Consider the following 22054-nt stretch of genomic DNA (forward strand, 5'->3'; position numbering starts at 1 on the left):
CATGTCCCGGTCACTGGGGTCGTGTTCCGGTCACTGGAGGTCGTGTTCCGGTCACTGGGGTCGTGGCCCGGTCACTGGGGTCGTGGTCCGGTCACTGGGGTCGTGTCCCGGTCACTGGGGGTCGTGCCCCGGTCCCTGGGGGTCGTGTCCCGGTCACTGGGGCCGTGGTCCGGTCACTGGGGCCGTTGTCCGGTCACTGGGGTCGTGTCCCGGTCACTGGGGGTCGTGTCCCAGTAACTGGGGTCGTGTTTCGGTCACTGTTGTCGTGTCCCGGTCACTGGGGTCGTGTCCCGGTCACTTGGGTCGTGTCCCGGTCACTGGGGTCGTGTCCCGGTCATTGGGGTCGTGTCCCGGTCACTGGAGGTCGTGTTCCGGTCACTGGGGTCGTGTTCTGGTCACTGGAGGTCGTGTTCCGGTCACTGGGGTCATGTCCCGGTCACTGGAGGTCGTGTTCCGGTCACTGGGGTCGTGTCCCAGTCACTGGAGGTCGTGTTCCGGTCACTGGAGGTCGTGTTCCGGTCACTGGGGTCATGTCCCGGTCACTGGGGTCATGTCCCGGTCACTGGGGGTCGTGTCCCGGTCACTGGGGGTCGTGTCCCGGTCACTGGGGTCGTGACCCAGTCACTGGAGGTCGTGTTCCGGTCACTGGGGTCGTGTTCCCGTCACTGGAGGTCGTGTTCCGGTCACTGGGGTCGTGTCCCGGTCACTGGGGTCGTGCTCCGGTCACTGGGGTCGTGTCCCGGTCACTTGGGTCGTGTCCTGGTCTCTGGGGGTCGTGCCCCGGTCACTGGAGGTCGTGTCCCGGTCACTGGGGCCGTGTTCCGGTCACTGGGGGTCGTGCCCCGGTCACTGGGGGTCGTGCCCCGGTCACTGGGGCCGTGTTCCGGTCACTGGGGCCGTGTTCCGGTCACTGGGGCAGTGTTCCGGTCACTGGCGGTCGTGCCCCGGTCACTGGGGTCTTGCCCCAGTCACTGGGGGTCGTGTTCCGGTCACTGGGGCAGGGTTCCGGTCACTGGGGTCGTGTTCCGGTCACTGGGGTCGTGTTCCGGTCACTGGGGATGTGTTCCGGTCACTGGGGCCGTGTTCCGGTCACTGGGGTCGTGTTCCGGTCACTGGGGTTCGTGTTCCGGTCACTGGGGCAGTGTTCCGGTCACTGGGGTCGTGTTCCGGTCACTGGGGTCGTGTTCCGGTCACTGGGGTCGAGTCTCGGTCACTGGGGACGTGTTCCGTTCACTGGGGCCGTGTTCCGGTCACTGGGGTCGTGTTCCGGTCACTGGGGATCGTGTTCCGGTCACTGGGGTCGTGTTCCGGTCACTGGGGTCGTGTTCCGGTCACTGGGGTCGTGTCCCGGTCACCTGGGGTCGTGTTCCGGTCACTGGAGGTCGTGTTCCGGTCACTGGGGTCGTGTTCCGGTCACTGGGGTCGTGTCCCGGTCACTGGGGTCGTGTTCCGGTCACTGGGGCCGTGTTCCGGTCACTGGCAGTCGTGACCCGGTCACTGGGGTCGTGCCCCGGTCACTGGGGGTCGTGTTCCGGTCACTGGGGCAGTGTTCCGGTCACTGGGGTCGTGTTCCGGTCACTGGGGTCGTGTTCCGGTCACTGGGGTCGAGTCCCGGTCACTGGGGATGTGTTCCGGTCACTGGGGCCGTGCCCCGGTCACTGGGGCCGTGTTCCGGTCACTGGGGTCGTGCCCCGGTCACTGGGGGTCGTGTTCCGGTCACTGGGGCCGTGTTCCGGTCACGGGCAGTCGTGACCCGGTCACTGGGGTCGTGCCCCGGTCACTGGGGGTCGTGTTCCGGTCACTGGGGCAGTGTTCCGGTCACTGGGGTCGTGTTCCGGTCACTGGGGTCGTGTTCCGGTCACTGGGGTCGAGTCCCGGTCACTGGGGTCGTGTTCCGGTCACTGGGGATCGTGGTTCCGGTCACTGGGGATCGTGTTCCGGTCACTGGGGTCGTGTTCCAGTCACTTGGGTCATGTCCCGGTCACTGGGGTCGTGTTCCGGTCACTGGAGGTCGTGTTCCGGTCACTGGGGTCGTGGCCCGGTCACTGGGGTCGTGGTCCGGTCACTGGGGTCGTGTCCCGGTCACTGGGGGTCGTGCCCCGGTCCCTGGGGGTCGTGTCCCGGTCACTGGGGCCGTGGTCCGGTCACTGGGGCCGTTGTCCGGTCACTGGGGTCGTGTCCCGGTCACTGGGGGTCGTGTCCCAGTAACTGGGGTCGTGTTTCGGTCACTGTTGTCGTGTCCCGGTCACTGGGGTCGTGTCCCGGTCACTTGGGTCGTGTCCCGGTCACTGGGGTCGTGTCCCGGTCATTGGGGTCGTGTCCCGGTCACTGGAGGTCGTGTTCCGGTCACTGGGGTCGTGTTCTGGTCACTGGAGGTCGTGTTCCGGTCACTGGGGTCATGTCCCGGTCACTGGAGGTCGTGTTCCGGTCACTGGGGTCGTGTCCCAGTCACTGGAGGTCGTGTTCCGGTCACTGGAGGTCGTGTTCCGGTCACTGGGGTCATGTCCCGGTCACTGGGGTCATGTCCCGGTCACTGGGGGTCGTGTCCCGGTCACTGGGGGTCGTGTCCCGGTCACTGGGGTCGTGACCCAGTCACTGGAGGTCGTGTTCCGGTCACTGGGGTCGTGTTCCCGTCACTGGAGGTCGTGTTCCGGTCACTGGGGTCGTGTCCCGGTCACTGGGGTCGTGCTCCGGTCACTGGGGTCGTGTCCCGGTCACTTGGGTCGTGTCCTGGTCTCTGGGGGTCGTGCCCCGGTCACTGGAGGTCGTGTCCCGGTCACTGGGGCCGTGTTCCGGTCACTGGGGGTCGTGCCCCGGTCACTGGGGGTCGTGCCCCGGTCACTGGGGCCGTGTTCCGGTCACTGGGGCCGTGTTCCGGTCACTGGGGCAGTGTTCCGGTCACTGGCGGTCGTGCCCCGGTCACTGGGGTCTTGCCCCAGTCACTGGGGGTCGTGTTCCGGTCACTGGGGCAGGGTTCCGGTCACTGGGGTCGTGTTCCGGTCACTGGGGTCGTGTTCCGGTCACTGGGGATGTGTTCCGGTCACTGGGGCCGTGTTCCGGTCACTGGGGTCGTGTTCCGGTCACTGGGGTTCGTGTTCCGGTCACTGGGGCAGTGTTCCGGTCACTGGGGTCGTGTTCCGGTCACTGGGGTCGTGTTCCGGTCACTGGGGTCGAGTCTCGGTCACTGGGGACGTGTTCCGTTCACTGGGGCCGTGTTCCGGTCACTGGGGTCGTGTTCCGGTCACTGGGGATCGTGTTCCGGTCACTGGGGTCGTGTTCCGGTCACTGGGGTCGTGTTCCGGTCACTGGGGTCGTGTCCCGGTCACCTGGGGTCGTGTTCCGGTCACTGGAGGTCGTGTTCCGGTCACTGGGGTCGTGTTCCGGTCACTGGGGTCGTGTCCCGGTCACTGGGGTCGTGTCCCGGTCACTGGGGGTCGTGCCCCGGTCCCTGGGGGTCGTGTCCCGGTCACTGGGGCCGTGTTCCGGTCACTGGGGTCGTGTCCCGGTCACTGGGGTCGTGTCCCGGTCACTGGGGGTCGTGCCCCGGTCCCTGGGGGTCGTGTCCCGGTCACTGGGGCCGTGTTCCGGTCCCTGGGGGTCGTGTCCCGGTCACTGGGGTAGTGTTCCGGTCACTGGGGTCGTGTTCCGGTCACTGGGGTCGTGTTCCGGTCACTGGGGTCGTGTTCCGGTCACTGGGGTCGTGTCCCGGTCACTGGGGTCGTGTTCCGGTCACTGGGGTCGTGTTCCGGTCACTGGGGTCGTGTCCCGGTCACTGGGGCAGTGTTCCGGTCACTGGGGTCGTGTTCCGGTCACTGGGATCGTGTTCCGGTCACTGGGGTCGTGTTCCGGTCACTGGGGTCGTGTTCCGGTCACTGGGGTCGTGTTCCGGTCACTGGGGCCGTGTTCCGGTCACTGGGGTCGTGTTCCGGTCACTGGGGTGCATCGCCAGGGGCATCGACACTGTGCTGCAGACATTGGGGAGCCGCCAGGGTGGCAGAGCTGATGGCACAGGGGCAGCCAGGGCTCAATCCAGCTGCCCCTCCGCCCAGAGGTGAGCCCCAGGGCCCTATGGTCACTGACCGCGGCCTACGGAGCGGTAACAGTGCCCACTCGCTCCACCAACACCCACACCCCCAACAACAGGTCGTCTCACAGTCAGCAGCGGCACAGAGGGGCAGTGCGGTCAGCAAGTGAGCCATGCCTGGTTATGGAATCCTGGGCTCTCCCTCCAGGAGGAGGATGGTGAAGGGGTGGGGATACCGAGGGATGGGGAGAGGGGGTAGTGAGAGGGGTAATGATGGGCGAAGGTGAGGACATCCCTGGCTGGCTGGGATTTCCGGACCCTGTCACCTGTCCTCCACCATCCGGCTGGGCCTGTGGGTCCTCCCAGGCTCACCCTCCAGTCCCTCCTAGTCCACGATCTCCCTATCCCCGTTCTTCTCCTCCTTGGAGGTGGCCACATATTCCTCCCCCTCCACCTCCAGCACTTGGCCCCGCTGCTGTGCCAGCTTGTGGAGCGGGCGACCCTCTGGGGTGGGTCCTGCAGGGCACCATCAGAATGGTCGAGGCATCGGAACTGCATCTTGAGGTACCTGATGTTCCGCTCAATGACAGCACAGTGGGCTAAACAGCTGGCTTGTAATGCAGAACAAGGCCAGCAGCGCGGGTTCAATTCCCGTACCGGCCTCCCCGAACAGGTGCCGGTATGTGGCGACTAGGGGCTTTTCACAGTAACTTCATTGAAGCCTACTTGTGACAATAAGCGATTGTTATATTATTATTATTATGACAGCCCAGGTGGCCACATGGGCCTCATTGTGTCTGGTCACCGGTCTCCATACTGGCATCATTAGCCAGGTCCTTAGCGGGTACCCCTTATCTCCCAGGAGCCACCTGCCCATCCTGGGGTGGTCCTTGAAGAGGCCGGGGATATCCGACTGCCCCAGGATGTAGCTGATGTGCAGTTTCCCCTGAGGTATAGAAGTTCAGAGCTACGGTGAACCTGATTGCCACCGGGAACGGGTATCCTCCTCCACGTGGTGCCAATCCACAAGGACCTGGCACAGATGCCATGCTGTCTCCTGGTTGAAGCGAAGCTTCCTGCGGCACATGCAGGCAGGCGACGCCTGTACACCGTGGGCCCTCGCTGGCCTGATGGGCGGCAGGGTCCTCAGGGTGTGGGGGTGGGGCCCTACACATGGGCAGCCCCCTCGAGTCTCTGGCCGACAATGCTGCTGCTGCCTTCACTGGCGCCTGGCCTGCCAGCAGCACCGTGAAGGCAGCTTCCGCGGGGTTCAACATGGAATTGGAGAGGGTGAGACTTACGGGCAGCAGTGTCCCACCGCGGGACCCTCCTTTCCCCATTGCTCCCCCCTATTCCCGCCTTGCTCCCCCCTATCCTCCCCCCTATTCCCGCCTTGCTCCCCCCTATCCTCCCCCCTATTCCCGCCTTGCTTCCCCCTCCCCTCCCCCCCATTCCCGCCTTGCTTCCCCCTCCCCTCCCCCCTATTCCCGCCTTGCTTCCCCCTCCCCTCCCCCCCATTCCTGCCTTGCTTCCCCCTCCCCTCCCCCTCCCCTCCCCCTATTCCCGCCTTGCTTCCCCCTCCCCTCCCCCCTATTCCCGCCTTGCTTCCCCCTCCCCTCCCCCCCATTCCTGCCTTGCCCCCCTCCCATTGTTCCCCGGTGCACACCATATCCTCTGGTGGCTGAAATGCCCCTGGTGCTGGTGCCCATCCCCTGGGCATTCGGACGTTGGCTGCTGCGTGTGTGGCGTTGCCTCCCGCAGTGTCCACGCATCACAGTTTGACTGGGATGCGGAACAATGACGCCCACACGATGCCCACCGGCCCTGTGAAATGCTCACTTAACTAAGATTGTCAATTCCCAATTAACAATAACCTTCAGCCGTGTGGTCAACGGCCTCTGCGGTCAGTGGGAGTTATGGGTGGTCATTGGGAGAGGCGGGCAGGGCCTGAGGTTGCCCCAGGAACCAGGCGCTGGCATTGCAGACCCGCAGAGGCTGAGGCACCCCCCTCTCTCCCCCGATGGCAGCCCTACCCCGACCAAGACTGGCTCCCCGGGTGCTCCCCCCTCTAGGCACTGGAGCAGCAAAGAGTGCCCGTGTGCTCTTTGCTGGAGGGTGAAGATGATTACTCCCCCCCCCCCCCCCCACCTCGGCTCCCCGCAGAAGCCCTTCTACCAGCTTCACATTAGGGCGGCACGGTAGAACAGTGGTTAGCACTGTTGCTTCACAACTCCAGGGTCACAGGTTCGATTCCGGGCTTGGGTCACTGTCTGTGCGGAGTCTGCATGTTCTCCCCGTGTCTGTGTGGGTTTCCTCCGGGTGCTCCGGTTTCCTCCCACAGTCTAAAGATGTGGGGCTGGATTCTCCGATTCTGAGGTTAGGTGCGGAGAATCTGTGGCGTTTTACGTGGAAGGAATTGGCGGCGCCTCCTCACCAATGCTGTGACCAGTGAGGGGCTACCAACCGCACACATAAAACGCCCAGCCGTCACAAAATAAACAGCCGCAGAATGGCTGGGTCTGTGGCTATAGAATGGCTGGGTCTGTGGCTGGGTCTGTGGCTGGGTCTGTGGCTGGGTCTGTGGCTGGGTCTGTGGCTATAGAATGGCTGGGTCTGTGGCTATAGAATGGTTGGGTCTGTGGCTATAGAATGGCTGGGTCTGTGGCTATAGAATGGCTGGGTCTGTGGCTATAGAATGGCTGGGTCTGTGGCTATAGAATGGCTGGGTCTGTGGCTATAGAATGGCTGGGTCTGTGGCTGGGTCTGTGGCTGGGTCTGTGGCTATAGAATGGCTGGGTCTGTGGCTATAGAATGGCTGGGTCTGTGGCTATAGAATGGCTGGGTCTGTGGCTGGGTCTGTGGCTATAGAATGGCTGGGTCTGTGGCTGTACATTGCAGACGACAACCTGCAGCGATTGCGCCGTAAAACATGGCACCGGCCGTCCGTGGAGCTGACCTGCCAGATAGTGCCACCCTGGCCACCCCCTCACCACCCCCCACCAGTCCCCCCCCAGCCCTCGCCGAAGCCCCCCCCCAGCCCTCGCCGAAGCCCCCCGACCAGCAGCACGTCTCCCGCCCGACTGTGGCGGCGCTGGACACAGTCCACAGCCACAATGCTGGGTTCCCACACGGCTGGGACCCACATGGCTGGGACCCACACGGCTGGGACCCACACGGCCGGGACCCACACGGCTGGGACCCACACGGCTGGGACCCACACGGCTGGGACCCACACGGCTGGGACCCACACGGCCGGGACCCACACGGCTGGGACCCACACGGCTGGGACCCACACGGCTGGGACCCACACGGCCGGGACCCACACGGCTGGGATCCACACGGCTGGGACCCACACGGCCGGGACCCACACGGCTGGGACCCACACGGCCGGGACCCACATGGCTGGGACCCACACGGCTGGGACCCACATGGCTGGGACCCACACGGCTGGGACCCACACGGCTGGGACCCACACGGCCGGGACCCACACGGCCGGGACCCACACGGCTGGGACCCACACGGCTGGGACCCACATGGCTGGGACCCACACGGCTGGGACCCACACGGCTGGGACCCACACGGCTGGGACCCACGTGTCCAGGACCCACACGGCTGGGACCCACACGGCTGGGACCCACACGGCTGGGTTCCCACACGGCCGGGACCCACACGGCTGGGATCCACACTGCTGGGACCCACACGGCCGGGACCCACACGGCTGGGACCCACAGGGCTGGGACCCACACGGCTGGGACCCACACGGCCGGGACCCACACGGCTGGGACCCACACGGCTGGGATCCACACGGCCGGGACCCACACGGCCGGGACCCACACGGCCGGGACCCACACGGCTGGGACCCACACGGCTGGGACCCACGTGGCTGGGACCCACACGGCTGGGACCCACACGGCTGGGATCCACACGGCCGGGACCCACACGGCTGGGACCCACGTGGCTGGGACCCACACGGCTGGGACCCACACGGCCGGGATCCACACGGCCGGGACCCACACAGCCGGGACCCACACGGCTGGGACCCACACAGCTGGGACCCACACGGCCGGGACCCACACGGCTGGGACCCACACGGCTGGGACCCACACGGCCGGGACCCACACAGCTGGGACCCGCGTGGCTGGGACCCACACGGCTGGGACCCGCGTGCCCCGCGCGGTCGGGAATTCGGCCCATCGAGGGCGGGCCTTCAGGTGTCGCCCTGAGGCCGTCTCAATGCGGTGCAGCGTGAAACGCGATGATGCCATTTCGAATGGGCGCAGCATACAAACTCTGCGCCAAGCAGGCGCCGCCCTCGATTTTGGTGTCAAAAGGGATTCTCCGCCTGATCACAATTAGGAATTCGGCACCGGGGAACAGAGAATCTCGCCCTTGCTGCTGGGTGAATTGGACATTCTGAATTCTCCCTCTGTACCCGAACAGGCACCGGAATGTGGCGACTAGGGGATTTTCACAGTAACTTCATTGCAGTGTTAATGTAAGCCGACTTGTGACAATAAAGATTATTATTATTTAAAGGGAGTACTAATCAGTGCCCACGTGACCACTTGCTGGGGAGGTGGTTAGATCACGAGAAGCCATTCGATTGGCAATCTCTCCGTTAATTGTATAGAGATTGGGGGGTTTATTTTCTCTCCGCCAGTAAGCGAGATCCTGATTTTGCCAATGGGAACGGGTCAGTTCTGGTTGGTGCTCGGTTCTGTCCTCTCCTGCGTTACGGCCTCATCGTGCCTTCGCTTTAGAGGACGGCGGATTTCCTTCCCTATAGGGTATGAGTGAACCAGGTGGGTTTTTACCACAATCGACAACAGTTTCATAATCACCATTAGACTTTTAATTCCAGATTTTTATTGAATTCAAATTTCACCGTCTACTGTGGCGGGATTGGAACCTGGGATCCCAGAGCATTACTCTGGCTCTCTGGGATCCCAGAGCATTACTCTGGCTCTCTGGGATCCCAGAGCATTACTCTGGGTCTCTGGGATCCCAGAGCATTACTCTGGCTCTCTGGGATCCCAGAGCATTACTCTGGGTCTCTGGGATCCCAGAGCATTACTCTGGCTCTCTGGGATCCCAGAGCATTACTCTGGCTCTCTGGGATCCCAGAGCATTACTCTGGCTCTCTGGGATCCCAGAGCATTACTCTGGCGCTCTGGGATCCCAGAGCATTACTCTGGCTCTCTGGGATCCCAGAGCATTACTCTGGGTCTCTGGGATCCCAGAGCATTACTCTGGCTCTCTGGGATCCCAGAGCATTACTCTGGGTCTCTGGGATCCCAGAGCATTACTCTGGCTCTCTGGGATCCCAGAGCATTACTCTGGCTCTCTGGGATCCCAGAGCATTACTCTGGCTCTCTGGGATCCCAGAGCATTACTCTGGCGCTCTGGGATCCCAGAGCATTACTCTGGCTCTCTGGGATCCCAGAGCATTACTCTGGGTCTCTGGGATCCCAGAGCATTACTCTGGCTCTCTGGGATCCCAGAGCATTACTCTGGCGCTCTGGGATCCCAGAGCATTACTCTGGCTCTCTGGGATCCCAGAGCATTACTCTGGGTCTCTGGGATCCCAGAGCATTACTCTGGCTCTCTGGGATCCCAGAGCATTACTCTGGGTCTCTGGGATCCCAGAGCATTACTCTGGCTCTCTGGGATCCCAGAGCATTACTCTGGCTCTCTGGGATCCCAGAGCATTACTCTGGCTCTCTGGGATCCCAGAGCATTACTCTGGCGCTCTGGGATCCCAGAGCATTACTCTGGCTCTCTGGGATCCCAGAGCATTACTCTGGGTCTCTGGGATCCCAGAGCATTACTCTGGCTCTCTGGGATCCCAGAGCATTACTCTGGGTCTCTGGGATCCCAGAGCATTACTCTGGCTCTCTGGGATCCCAGAGCATTACTCTGGCTCTCTGGGATCCCAGAGCATTACTCTGGGTCTCTGGGATCCCAGAGCGTTACTCTGGGTCTCTGGGATCCCAGAGCATTACTCTGGGTCTCTGGGATCCCAGAGCATTACTCTGGGTCTCTGGATTACCTGTCCAGTGACAGTATCACTGCGCCACCACCTCCCCCTATGGAGAGTGAATTGAATTGGCTGAAAATTGGCAAGTGGAACACAGACAGGGAAGGGGTGCAGTACAGTTCAGAAAGAGGTGGTGGCAAGTCTAGGTAGAGATTGCAGAAAGCAGAGTTAGACAGGAATCAGGCTGTTAGACACGTCCCATCATTGTCAAGTTACAGTTGCCCTGATTCTAGCAGATGAGATAGTTCAATAGCTTTGCCACTTTCTCACACTGTTATTTCTGTCTCAGTGTTGTATCAAAATCCAGAATTCATACCTTGGGATTTCATTAGCCAAAACATCTCTTCTTTTAAATCTCCTTTCATCCATTTAATTGGCACAATCCATACGTAACTGAAACACAAAGAACAAAATGAATTGGTCAGGCACAAGGGGCTGGATTCCGGCAGGATGCTCTGTTTTGCCGGCAGCCCGGTGGTTTCCCGACGTCGGGGTGGGGGTGGGGGGCGGGGGGCCGGGGGGGGGGGGGGGGGGGGGGGGGGGGGGGGGGGCGGGGGGCCGGGGGGGGGGGGGGCGCTGCTCCACAATGAGAAACCCCACTGACCAGCCAGCGAAACACAGCATCCCGCCAGCCTGCTGAAACAGAAATGTGTCGCCGCAGGGCGGAGAATCCAGCCCAACATCTTTGGGACTTTTCACAGTAACTTCATTGTGACACTCATGAAGATTATTGCTTAACTCTTGTGAAGAGATATCTTTGATTGTGAAAGTTAGGATTCATGCCCTACACCTTGGAATATCTGCAGAGGGAAAAGATGATCGAATGAAATGAAAAAATGAAATGAAAATGGCTTATTGTCACGAGTAGGCTTCAATGAAGTTACTGTGAAAAGCCCCTAGTCGCCACATTCCGGCGCCTGTCCAGGGAGGCTGGTACGGGAATCGAACCGTGCTGCTGGCCTGCTTGGTCTGCTTTAAAAGCCAGCGATTTAGCCCAGTGAGCTAACCCAGCCCCAGTAGAAGAAGGAAATGCATGAGGTGATCAGAAAAGATTCATTTGCATTCCTAAAATGATTTGTTAAACAGACCCCTCTGGTTAGCTGAAGCAATTATTCATTTCAATAAGAACTGGAATCACTAACACAGGAACAAATGTTTGTTTCATTGTTCCATTTCAGACCTTACTAAATGCAATGTGACCACTGCACAATTAACAGTCAAAGTTGACGCACTTCACTGTAAGTTTGGAGGTGGGTCAGGTCTGTAGAATTTAGCCCTTAATTATAAACAAAACAAAATTTTCAGCTCCATTAAACAGTGATTTTAGCATTTGGGAAGTGTCTGTTGGAATATTGCTAATTGCTATTGTGTCACCATTTATAATCTTCAGATTAAAATGTTTAAAATGTTATATTAAATAATTATATTTCACATAGAACATATAGAACATACAGTGCAGAAGGAGGCCATTCGGCCCATTGAGTCTGCACCGACCCACATTAAGCCCCTACTTCTACCCTATCCCCGTAACCCAATAACCCCTCCTAATCTTTTTGGACACTAAGGGCAATTTATCATGGCCAATCCACCTAACCTGCACATCTTTGGACTGTGGGAGGAAACCGGAGCACCCGGAGGAAACCCACGCACACACGGGGAGAACGTGCAGATTCCGCACAGACAGTGACCCAGTGGGGAATCGAACCTGGGACCCTGTGAAGCCACAGTGCTATCCACTGTGCTACCGTGCCGCCCCAATCACTCGGCCTCAGCTCCACCTTAGAGTCATAGATGTTTACAGCATGGAAACAGGCCCTTCGGCCCAGCTGGTCCATGCTGCCCAGTTTCTATCACTAAGCCAGTCCCACTTGCCCGCATTTGGCCCATATCCCTCTATACCCACCCTGCCCATGTAGCTGTCTAACTGCTTTTTAAAGGAAAAAATTGTACCCGCCTCTACCACTGCCTCTGGCAGCCCGTTCCAGACCCTCACCGCCCTCTGTGTGAAACAATTTCCCCTCTGGTTTCTTTTGTATCTCTCCCCTCTCACCTTAAACCTATGCCATCTTTGGGGAAAGATGTTGACTATCAACATTATCGATGCCCCTCATTATTTTATAGACCTCTATAAGATCACCCCTCAGCCTCCAAGGGAAAAAAGTCCCAGCCTATCCAGCCTCTCCTTATAACTCAGACCATCAAGTCGTGGTAGCATCCTCGTAAATCTCTTCTGCACTCTTTCTAGTTTAACAATATCCTTCCTATAATAGGGTGGCCAGAACTGAACACAGTATTCCATGTGTGGGTCTGACCAATGTCTTGTACAACTTCAACAAGACGTCCCAACTCCTGTATTCAATATTCTGACCAATAAAACCTAGCCTGCTGAATGCCTTCTTCACCACCCTGTCCACCTGCCACCCCACCTTCAAGGAGCTATGAACCTGTACCCCGAGATCTCTTTGTTCTGTAACTCTCCCCAACTCCCTACCATTAACTGAGTCGGTCCTGCCCTGATTTGATCTGCCAAAATGCATCAGCTCACAAAAGCCTTGCTAACGTCCATGTGGACAATGTCAACCACACTGCCCTCATCTACCTTCTTGGTTACCCCTTCAAAAAACTCAATCAAATTCATGAGACATCACTTTCCCCTTACAGAGCCACGCTGACTTTCCATAATCAGCCCTTGTCTGTCTAAATGCCTGTAGATCCTGTCCCTCAGAATACCTTCTAACAATTTACCCACTACAGAAGTAAGGTTAACCGGTCTGTAGTTCCCAGGCTTATCCCTGTGGCTCTTCTTAATCAAGGGCACAACATCGGCTCCCCTCCAATCTTCAGGCACCTCTCCTGTGGCTGTCGATGATTCAGATATTCAGCTCGGGGGCCGGCATTTCCTCCCCAGCCTCCAACAACATCCTGGGATACATTTCATCAGGTCCTGGGGATTTATCTACCTTGATGCACTTTAATACCTCCAGCACCTCCTCCTCTGTAATATGTAAACTCCTCAAGTCATCACTTTTTATTTCCCCAATTTCCCGAACATTCGTGCCTTTCTCCACAGTAAATACTGACGAGAAATATTCATTTAGGATCTCTCCCATCCCTTGTGGATCTGCAGATAGATGACCTTGTTTATCCTTAAGAGGCCCTACCCTCTCCCTAATCGCCCTTTATGTATCTGGAAAAGCTCTTTGGATTTTCCTGTGCCTTATCTGCCAAGACAATCTCATGTCCCCTCTTTGCCTTCCTGATTTCTCTCTTAACTCTACTCCGACAAGCCCTATACTCTTCACAGATCCATTTGATCCCAGCTGCCGATGCGTGTCATATGCCTCCTTCTTCCTTTTAACCAGGGCCTCAATATCCTGAGTCATCCAGGGTTCCCTCCTTCTACCTTCCTGTTCATTCTCCATAACCCTTCACCCCATCACTAATTAAAAACCTCCCATCTCCTCTTGTTCTACAATGTTCAGCAAGGAGAAATATCTGCTCTGCATCGACCCTGCCAATCCTCTTTAGCCTCTTCTACACCTCAATTACATCTCCTCTCTATATTATTCTCTAAATCTTAATAAAGATTGTAGACTTCCAGTTAACACAAATACTTTATTCAGTTAGTTCTGTTTCCAGAGCTTAACTAGATATAATACAGCCCAGAGGTATGGCCAGTGAAGCGAAGGTAAGCTGCCTATGCTGAGCTGTCTCTGTCTGCTGCTGCTCACTGCCCCTGTGCTTCTGAAAGAGGCGGATCGTACCTTGGGCTGGACCCTTTATACCCGTCTCTGATGCTGCCCTCTAGTGATGCTGTGGCTGTTACATCTGTCTCTAGTCCCTGGTGTGTGTGCAGATGTATGTATAGATGTACAGATCACTACACTCTCATTCTTCCAAACTCCAGCTGAAACTGCCCAATCTCTCTTCAGAAGACAAGTCCTTAATTTTTAAAAATATTTTTCTTAGAATCATAGAACTTACAGTGCACAAGGAGGCCATTCGGCCCACTGAGTCTGCACCGGACCTTGGAAAGAGCTCCCCACTTAAGCCCGCACTCCACCCCATCCCTGTAATTCCACCTCACCTTTTTTTTTGGACACTAAGGGCAATTTAGCACGGCTAGTCCACCTAACCCGCACATCTTTGGACTGTGGGAGGAAACCGGGGCACCCGGAGGAAACCCACGCACACACGGGGAGGACGTGCAGACTCCACACAGACAGTGACCCAAGCCGGGGCCCTGGAACTGTGAAGCAACAGTGCTGACCACTGTACTACCATGCTGCCCTGTGATGGTGGGAAATTGGAAGAGATGCCGGTGGTGTTCGTGAATATCTCTGCCCCAAACTGGGACGATGTGGAATTTATGAGACGGGTGTTGGGGAGGATCCCTGACCCGGACTCACATCATATCATTCGGGGGGCGGGGGGGGGGGGGGGGGGGGGGGGGGGACGTCAGTATGGTCCTGGATCCAAGGCTGGACCGGTCGAGCCGAGATCGGGGAGGGTGTCGGCTGCAGCCACGGAGTTCTGGGGGTTCATAGAGCACAGGGGGAGGGGGGGGGAGTGGATCCGTGGAGATTTGGGGGGCCGAGGGCGAAAGAATTTTCATTCTCCTCCCATGTGCACAAAGTGTATTCCCAAATGGATTTTTTGTTTTTGATAGGACGGCGGGGGTGGTGGATGTTGGTACTCGGCAATAGTGGTGTTGGATCATGCCCTGCACTGGATGGGCCTGCGAGTGAGCAAAGGGGGAGGGGGTCAGCGCCTGCAATGGAGGCTGGATGTGGGACTGTTGGCGGAGGTGTGTGAGCGGATGAGGAAGGCCATTTGGTGTTTGTGGAGGTTAATGACACAGGGAAGGTTTCGGCAGGTATGGTCTGGGAGGCACTGAAAGCAATGGTCAGGGGGGAGTTTATTTTGATTTGGGCCCACAGGGAGAAGGCGGAGTGGGCGGAGATAGAGGGGCTAGTGGAGGAAATCCTGCAGTGGACAGGAGATATGCAGAGGCCTCGGAGACAGGGCCCAGCTCAGAATCAGCTCATTATCCTGACCCGGTGAAACTTGCCGATAATGCGGTGTCTCTCCTGCCTCGGGCCTCTGCCTGCGCAGATTGTGGGCCCTGTCCACTTCTGGGGGCTTGGGGAAGCTTTTGCCCCTGACCAACTTACCCAACATCTGCCCCACGTACTCTGTACGATTCCTGCCCTCAGTGACCCTCCAGTAGTCCCACAATCCTCAGGTTCTGACGGAGAGACCTGTTCTCTTCCCCTTAAGCCACCAACATCGCCGCCACTGTTTCCAGTGAGGCGCACCGGTCTCCCTGGTCAGTGGCAGCTCTCTCGAGCTCCGAAACCATGGCGACCTATGCCTCCAGCTGTCGCGCCATCTTCTCCAACGCCCCTTTGAACAGGGGCCAGGGCGTCTGCGGCCAACTTTACTGTTGCATTCGGAGCTCCAGCCATTGCCCTATTGGTGAATAAGCCGGTATTTGAATGGGTGGCTCCCATCACTCCGCCAATTCTCTGCCTCACTCCTCATGTCCGCAGCGTCATTATTCCATTTATGGCTCTTCCCCCTTATTATCTTATCCACCCCTTTGTCAGATTCAGCATGGATCTTTGGGCATGTGCTGTTTCCGGGGGAAGGTTGGGGGGGATTGGCCTTAGTGGCCAATTTTCTGGTCAAAAGTTCAGAATCTGAAGTTCCCAAGAGGAGATCCCCAGTCAGACAAATCCTTCATCCTGAAATCAATCCAGTGAACCGTCTCTGAAACCGTCTCTGAAACTGTCTCTAATGTATTGACATCCTTCCTCGAGTAAGGGGACCAAACCTGTACAGAGTACTCCAGGTGCGATCTTACCAATGCCCTATGCAGTTCAATAGCACCTCCCTACTGTTATACTACATTCCAGTGTTTTTCAAACGTTTTTTTCCAGGAACCCATTTTTACTAACCGGCCAAAATTCGCGACCCACGCCGGCCGACCTGCGCGACCCACGCCAGCCGACCTGCGCGACCCACGCCAGCCGACCTGTGCGACCCACGCCAGCCGACCTGCGCGACCTACACCAGACGACCTGCGCGACCCACGCCAGCCGACCTGCGCGACCCACGCCAGCCGACCTGTGCGACACACGCCAGCCGACCTGCGCGACCTACACCAGCCGACCTGCGCGAACCACGCCAGCCGACCTGTGCGACCCACGCCAGCCGACCTGTGCGACCCAAGCCAGCCGACCTGTGCGACCCACGCCAGCCGACCTGTGCGACCCAAGCCAGCCGACCTGTGCGACCCACGCCAGACGACCTGCGCGACCCACACCAGCCGACCTGCGCGACCCACGACGGCCGACCTGCGCGACCTACACCAGCCGACCTGCGCGACCCACGACGGCCGACCTGCGCGACCTACACCAGACGACCTGCGCGACCTACACCAGCCGACCTGCGCGACCCACGCCAGCCAACCTGCGCGACCCACGCCAGCCGACCTGCGCGACCTACACCAGCCGACCTGCGCGACCCACGCCAGCCAACCTGCGCGACCCACGCCAGCCGACCTGCGCGACCTACACCAGACGACCTGCGCGACCCACGCCAGCCGACCTGCGCGACCCACGCCAGCCGACCTGCGCGACCCACACCAGACGACCTGCGCGACCCACGCCAGCCGACCTGTGCAACCCAACATTTTCTCTTACCTTGTTTGTTGCTGACAAAAATGGAGGAAATGGCTTTGGGTCCCTTTGGCCCTCCAAACTTGAAAAAAAAAGGTTATGACCATGTAAAAATAAAATGCGGCCGCACTGACTATGCGTGCCGGAGGACCGATGCGCAAGCACATAGTTTTGCGCATGCACACCGATGATCGGCCACGCATGCGTTTTGCGGCCCTTTTTTAAAAATCTGTTCCTGACCATTTTGAATGCCGCTCGCCGCCGGCATTATTAAAAGCCGGCTGCTGCGGCTGTTGTGCACGGATTTGCGCGATCGGGAGCGCCGTGATAGACGGCTCCGTGACCCTCCCAACGCCCGCCCACGACCCACCCGCAGGTCACACCCCCCGAGTTTGACAATGCCTGCTCTATTCCATCAGCAATAAATGCCAAAATTCCATTTGTCTTCCCTAATTACCTGCTCCATCTGTAAACTAACTTTCCTGATTGTGGTGGTATGATTTGCATCGCTGTCTGCCATTGGTCCAGAACACCGGCTTAAAATTGGCCCTGGTCGGTCATGTGCCTCTCGACCAATTGGTTGAGACCAGTCATGTGACGGCTCTCCGATTGGTCGAGAGGCTGAGTTAACCACGCCTCCATACCGAGGTATAAATAGTCAGAACGCCCGGCGGTCGTCCATTTATTGCAGTCGGCCGCAGGGCTAAGTTCTAGCTTATTAAAGCCTAACTTTTGTACAGCAACTCGTCTCTCGTGCAATTGATGGTTCATCACTGATCACCGGCCTTAACCAGTTATAAATTTACTGAACAACTTACTGGAACTCAGAAGGACGAGTCACAGTTGAATTTGGATCCAGGAGGAAGTGTTTTTGAGAGATAATTCCACGACTTGTGTCTATAGTAACAACTGGGAAACCCATCTGTAACGTCCATCGATTCATAATATCATTAACTGTTGCAGGTAAACTGTTCGTATCATTCACAGCCTGAAATAGAAAATGAGCGATTAGTAATGTCTGTGGCTTAGTTGGAAACATTCTCAGTCCTGAGTCTAACGGTTCATGTCCAGTGGAGTTAGTCAGCACAAACTCAAGATGGATACCCCTGTGCAGCATTGAGGGAGCACTACACTGATCGAGGGACAGGACTGAGGGACTGAGGGAGTGCTGCACTGTCAGAGGGTCAGTACTGAGGGAGCGCCGCACTGTCAGAGGGTCAGTACTGAGGGAGTGCCGCACTGTCAGAGGGTCAGTACTGAGGGAGTGCCGCACTGTCAGAGGGTCAGTACTGAGGGAGTGCCGCACTGTCAGAGGGTCAGTACTGAGGGGTGCTGCACTGTCAGAGGGTCAGTGCTGAGGGAGTGCCGCACTGTCAGAGGGTCAGTACTGAGGGAGTGCTGCACTGTCAGAGGGTCAGTACTGAGGGAGTGCCGCACTGTCAGAGGGTCAGTACTGAGGGAGTGCCGCACTGTCAGAGGGTCAGTACTGAGGGAGTGCCGCACTGTCAGTGGGTCAGTACTGAGTGCCGCACTGTCAGAGGGTCAGTACTGAGGGAGTGCTGCACTGTCAGAGGGTCAGTACTGAGGGAGTGCCGCACTGTCAGAGGGTCAGTACTGCGGGAGTGCTGCACTGTCAGAGGGTCAGTACTGAGGGAGGACTGCACTGTCAGAGGGTCAGTACTGAGGGAGTGCCGCAGTCAGAGGGTCAGTACTGAGTGAGTGCCGCACTGTCAGAGGGTCAGTACTGAGGGAGTGCCGCACTGTCAGAGGGTCAGTACTGAGGGAGTGCCACACTGTCAGAGGGTCAGTACTGAGGGAGGGCTGCACTGTCAGAGGGTCAGTACTGAGGGAGTGCTGCACTGTCAGAGGGTCAGTACTGAGGGAGTGCTGCACTGTCAGAGGGTCAGTACTGAGGGAGTGCCGCACTGTCAGAGGGTCAGTACTGAGGGAGTGCTGCACTGTCAGAGGGTCAGTACTGAGGGAGTGCCGCACTGTCAGAGGGTCAGTACTGAGGGAGTGCCGCACTGTCAGAGAGTCAGTACTGAGGGAGTGCTGCACTGTCAGAGGGTCAGTACTGAGGGAGTGCCGCATTGTCAGAGGGTCAGTACTGAGGGAGTGCCGCACTGTCAGAGGGCCAGTAATGAGGGAGTGCCGCACTGTCAGAGGGTCAGTTCTGAGGGAGTGCTGCACTGTCAGAGGGTCAGTACTGAGGAAGTTCCGCACTGTCAGAGGGTCAGTACTGAGGGAGTGCTGCCCTGTCAGAGGTCAGCACTGAGGGACTGAGGGACTGAGGGACTGAGGGTATGCTGCATTGTTGGAGGGACAGGACTGAGGGACTGAGGGACTGAGGGAGCACGGCACTGATCGAGGAAAAGGACTGAGGGACTGAGGGAGTGCTGCATTGTTGGAGGGACAGGCTGAGGGACTGAGGGAGTGCTGCATTGTTGGAGGGATTGGATTGGATTTTGTTTATTGTCACTTGTACCGAGGTATAGTGAAAAGTATTTCTCTGCGAGCAGCTCAACAGATCATTAAGTACATGGGAAGAACAGAAAAGAAAATACATAATAGGGAAACACAAGGTACACAATGTAACTACATAAACACTGGCATCGGTTGAAGCATACAGGGTGTAGTGTTAATGAGGTCAGTACATAAGAGGGTCATTTAGGAGTCTGGTGACAGTGGGGAAGAAGCTGTTTTTGAGTCTGTTCGTGCGGGTTCTCAGACTTCTGTATCTCCTGCCCGATGGAAGAAGTTGGAAGAGTGAGTAAGCCGGGTGGGAGGGGTCTTTGATTATGCTGCCCGCTTTCCCCCGGCAGCGGGAGGTGTAGATGGAGTCACTGGATGGGAGGCAGGTTCGTGTGATGGACTGGGCGGTATTCACACAGCAGAGGGTAGTAGAGTGGAGCTGCTGATTGGCTGTTGCGGGGCAAATTAGCATCGGTGCATTGCGGTCACTGTATCTTGAAGGTGGTTTGTGGAGGAGCTGTTGTCAAGTGACAGTTAAACGCCAAACCCTCCCTCCCTCCTCCTCTAACGAAAAAAACACAATCACTGTAAGGATCCCAGCCGAGTAAAGATAAAGAGGGAGACTCGAGGGCAGGTAGAAGTAGAAAGAAGTTGAACCGTGACGTCACAGCCTGCAGGTAAGTGATTGGCTGGTGACTGGTAAGTAGTTTTTCTTTTCCCTGAGGTGTTATCGTGCGGGGCGCAGTGGTTGCTGAGTGAGTGCTTGCTGAGAAGGGGAGTAAATTTTAAAAAACATACTGTTGGGAGTTTCCAGCTGAATCCGGTCAGAGTGAGGACAGAGTGACTGCTGGGTAAGTAGTAAAGATTTAAATTGTTTGCGGGGCCCATAACAGCTGATTGCTGTTCCCGTGTGGGGCACAGTGGTTGCTGGTTAAGTGTTTTATTTTTACCTGTATTTAAGTTGGGCGGTTCCTAAACCCGAGACACTACACTTGTAATGTCCCCCACCCTTCCACCTCCTGTAGTGTCCCCCACCCTTCCACCTCCTTTAACCTAAGGGGTTGAGTGAATATCAGGTAAGCTCTTCCTTTCTTTTTCTTGTTTTATCTAGTGGGGATGGCAGGGAAGGCAGTACAATGTTCCTCCTGCAGAATGTTTGAGGTGAGGGACGCCGTCAGTGTCCCTGCTGATTTCACCTGTGGGAAGTGCAGCCATATCCAGCTCCTCAAAAACCATGTTAGGGAACTGGAGCTGGAGCTGGATGAACTTCGGATCACTCAGGAGGCAGAGGTGGCCCTAGATAATAGCTTCAGGGATGTAGTTACTCCGAAGAATCAAGATAGATGGGTGACGGTGAGAGGGGCTGGGAGGAAGCAGTCAGTGCAGGGATCCACTGTGGTCGTTCCCCTCAGTAACAAGTATACCGTTTTGGATACTGTTGAGGGGGACGACCTACCAGGGGTAAGCCATGATGAACAGATCTCCAGCACTAAGCCCGTCCCTGTGGCTCAGAAGGGAAGGAGGGAGAGCAAGAGAGCAATAGTTATTGGGGACTAGATAGTTAGAGGGACAGATAGACGGTTCTGTGGCAGTGAAAGAGACTCACGGATGGTATGTTGCCTCCCAGGTGCCAGGGTCCGTGATGCCTCGGATCATATTTTCAGAATCCTTACGGGGGAAGGGGAACAGTCACAAGTCGTGGTTCACATCGGTACCAACGACATAGGTAAGAGAAGGGACGGGGATTTAAAACAGGAATTTAGGGAGCTAGGGTGGAAGCTGAGAGCCAGGACAAACCATGTTGTCATCTCTGGTTTGTTGCCGGTGCCACGTGCTAGCGAGGTGAGGAACAGGGAGAGAGTGCAGATAAACACATGGCTGCAGGGATGGTGTAGGAGGGAGGGTTTCAGTTACGTGGATAATTGGAGCACATTCTGGGGAAGGTGGGAACTGTACAGACAGGACGGTTTGCACCCGAACCAGAGGGGCACCAATATCCTGGGAGGGAAATTTGCTGCGGCTCTTTGAGGGGGTTTAAACTAATTTGTCAGGGGACTGGGAAAACGAGCTGTAGCCCAGAAGCCAGTGTTGAGAGTAGTGAGGTACTGAGGAGGGTATCAAGGTCGCAGGAGTGTACCGGCAGACAGAAAGGTGGGTTGAATTGTGTCTACTTCAATACAAGGGACATCCGGAATAAGGTAGGTGAACTTGGAGTGTGGTTTGGTACTTGGGACTACGATGTTGTGGCCATTACGGAGACATGGTTAGAACAGGGACAGGAATGGTTGTTGGAAGTTCCGGGGTATAGATGTTTCAGTAAGAGTAATGAAGGTGGTAAAAGAGGTGGAGGAGTAGCATTGTTAATCAAGGATAGTTTAACGGCTGCAGAAAGGCAGTTCGAAGGGGATCTGCCTACTGAGGTAATTATGGGCCGAAGTTAGAAATAGGAAAGGAGCGGTCACATTGTTAGGAGTTTCCTACAAGCCCCCAAATAGTAACAGAGATGTGGAGGAAGAAATTGCAGAACAGATTATGGATAGGTGTGGAGGTCTCAGGGTAGTTGTTATGGGTGACATTAACTTTCCAAATATTGATTGGAACATCTATAGGTCGAACAGTTTGGATGGGGCAGTTTTTGTACAGTGTGTGCAGGAGGGTTTCCTGACACAATATGTGGATAAGCCGACAAGAGGGGCGGCCACATTGGATTTGGTACTGGGTAATGAACCGGGCTAAGTGTTAGATTTGTTTGTGGGAGAGCACTTTGGAGATAGTGACCACAATTTGGTGTCTTTCACTATTGCAATGGAGAGGGATAGGGCCATACGGCAGGGCAAG

General features: G+C 57.0%; 1 protein-coding gene across 1 annotated transcript in view; it reads right to left on the minus strand.

Annotated features, from left to right (window-relative positions):
• Window positions 1-22054, minus strand: part of LOC119974802 (aminopeptidase N-like) — a 129911-nt gene that overhangs the window by 90953 nt on the left and 16904 nt on the right. The window contains exons 2-3 of the mRNA XM_038814066.1: window positions 17563-17732; window positions 10378-10454 (exon numbers count right to left, since the gene is read on the minus strand). Coding sequence (XP_038669994.1) covers window positions 10378-10454; window positions 17563-17732 — 247 coding nt within the window. The remainder of the gene's footprint in view (window positions 1-10377; window positions 10455-17562; window positions 17733-22054) is intronic.

Source organism: Scyliorhinus canicula, chromosome 12 (genome assembly GCF_902713615.1).
Source record: "Scyliorhinus canicula chromosome 12, sScyCan1.1, whole genome shotgun sequence".
Taxonomy (NCBI): domain Eukaryota; kingdom Metazoa; phylum Chordata; class Chondrichthyes; order Carcharhiniformes; family Scyliorhinidae; genus Scyliorhinus; species Scyliorhinus canicula.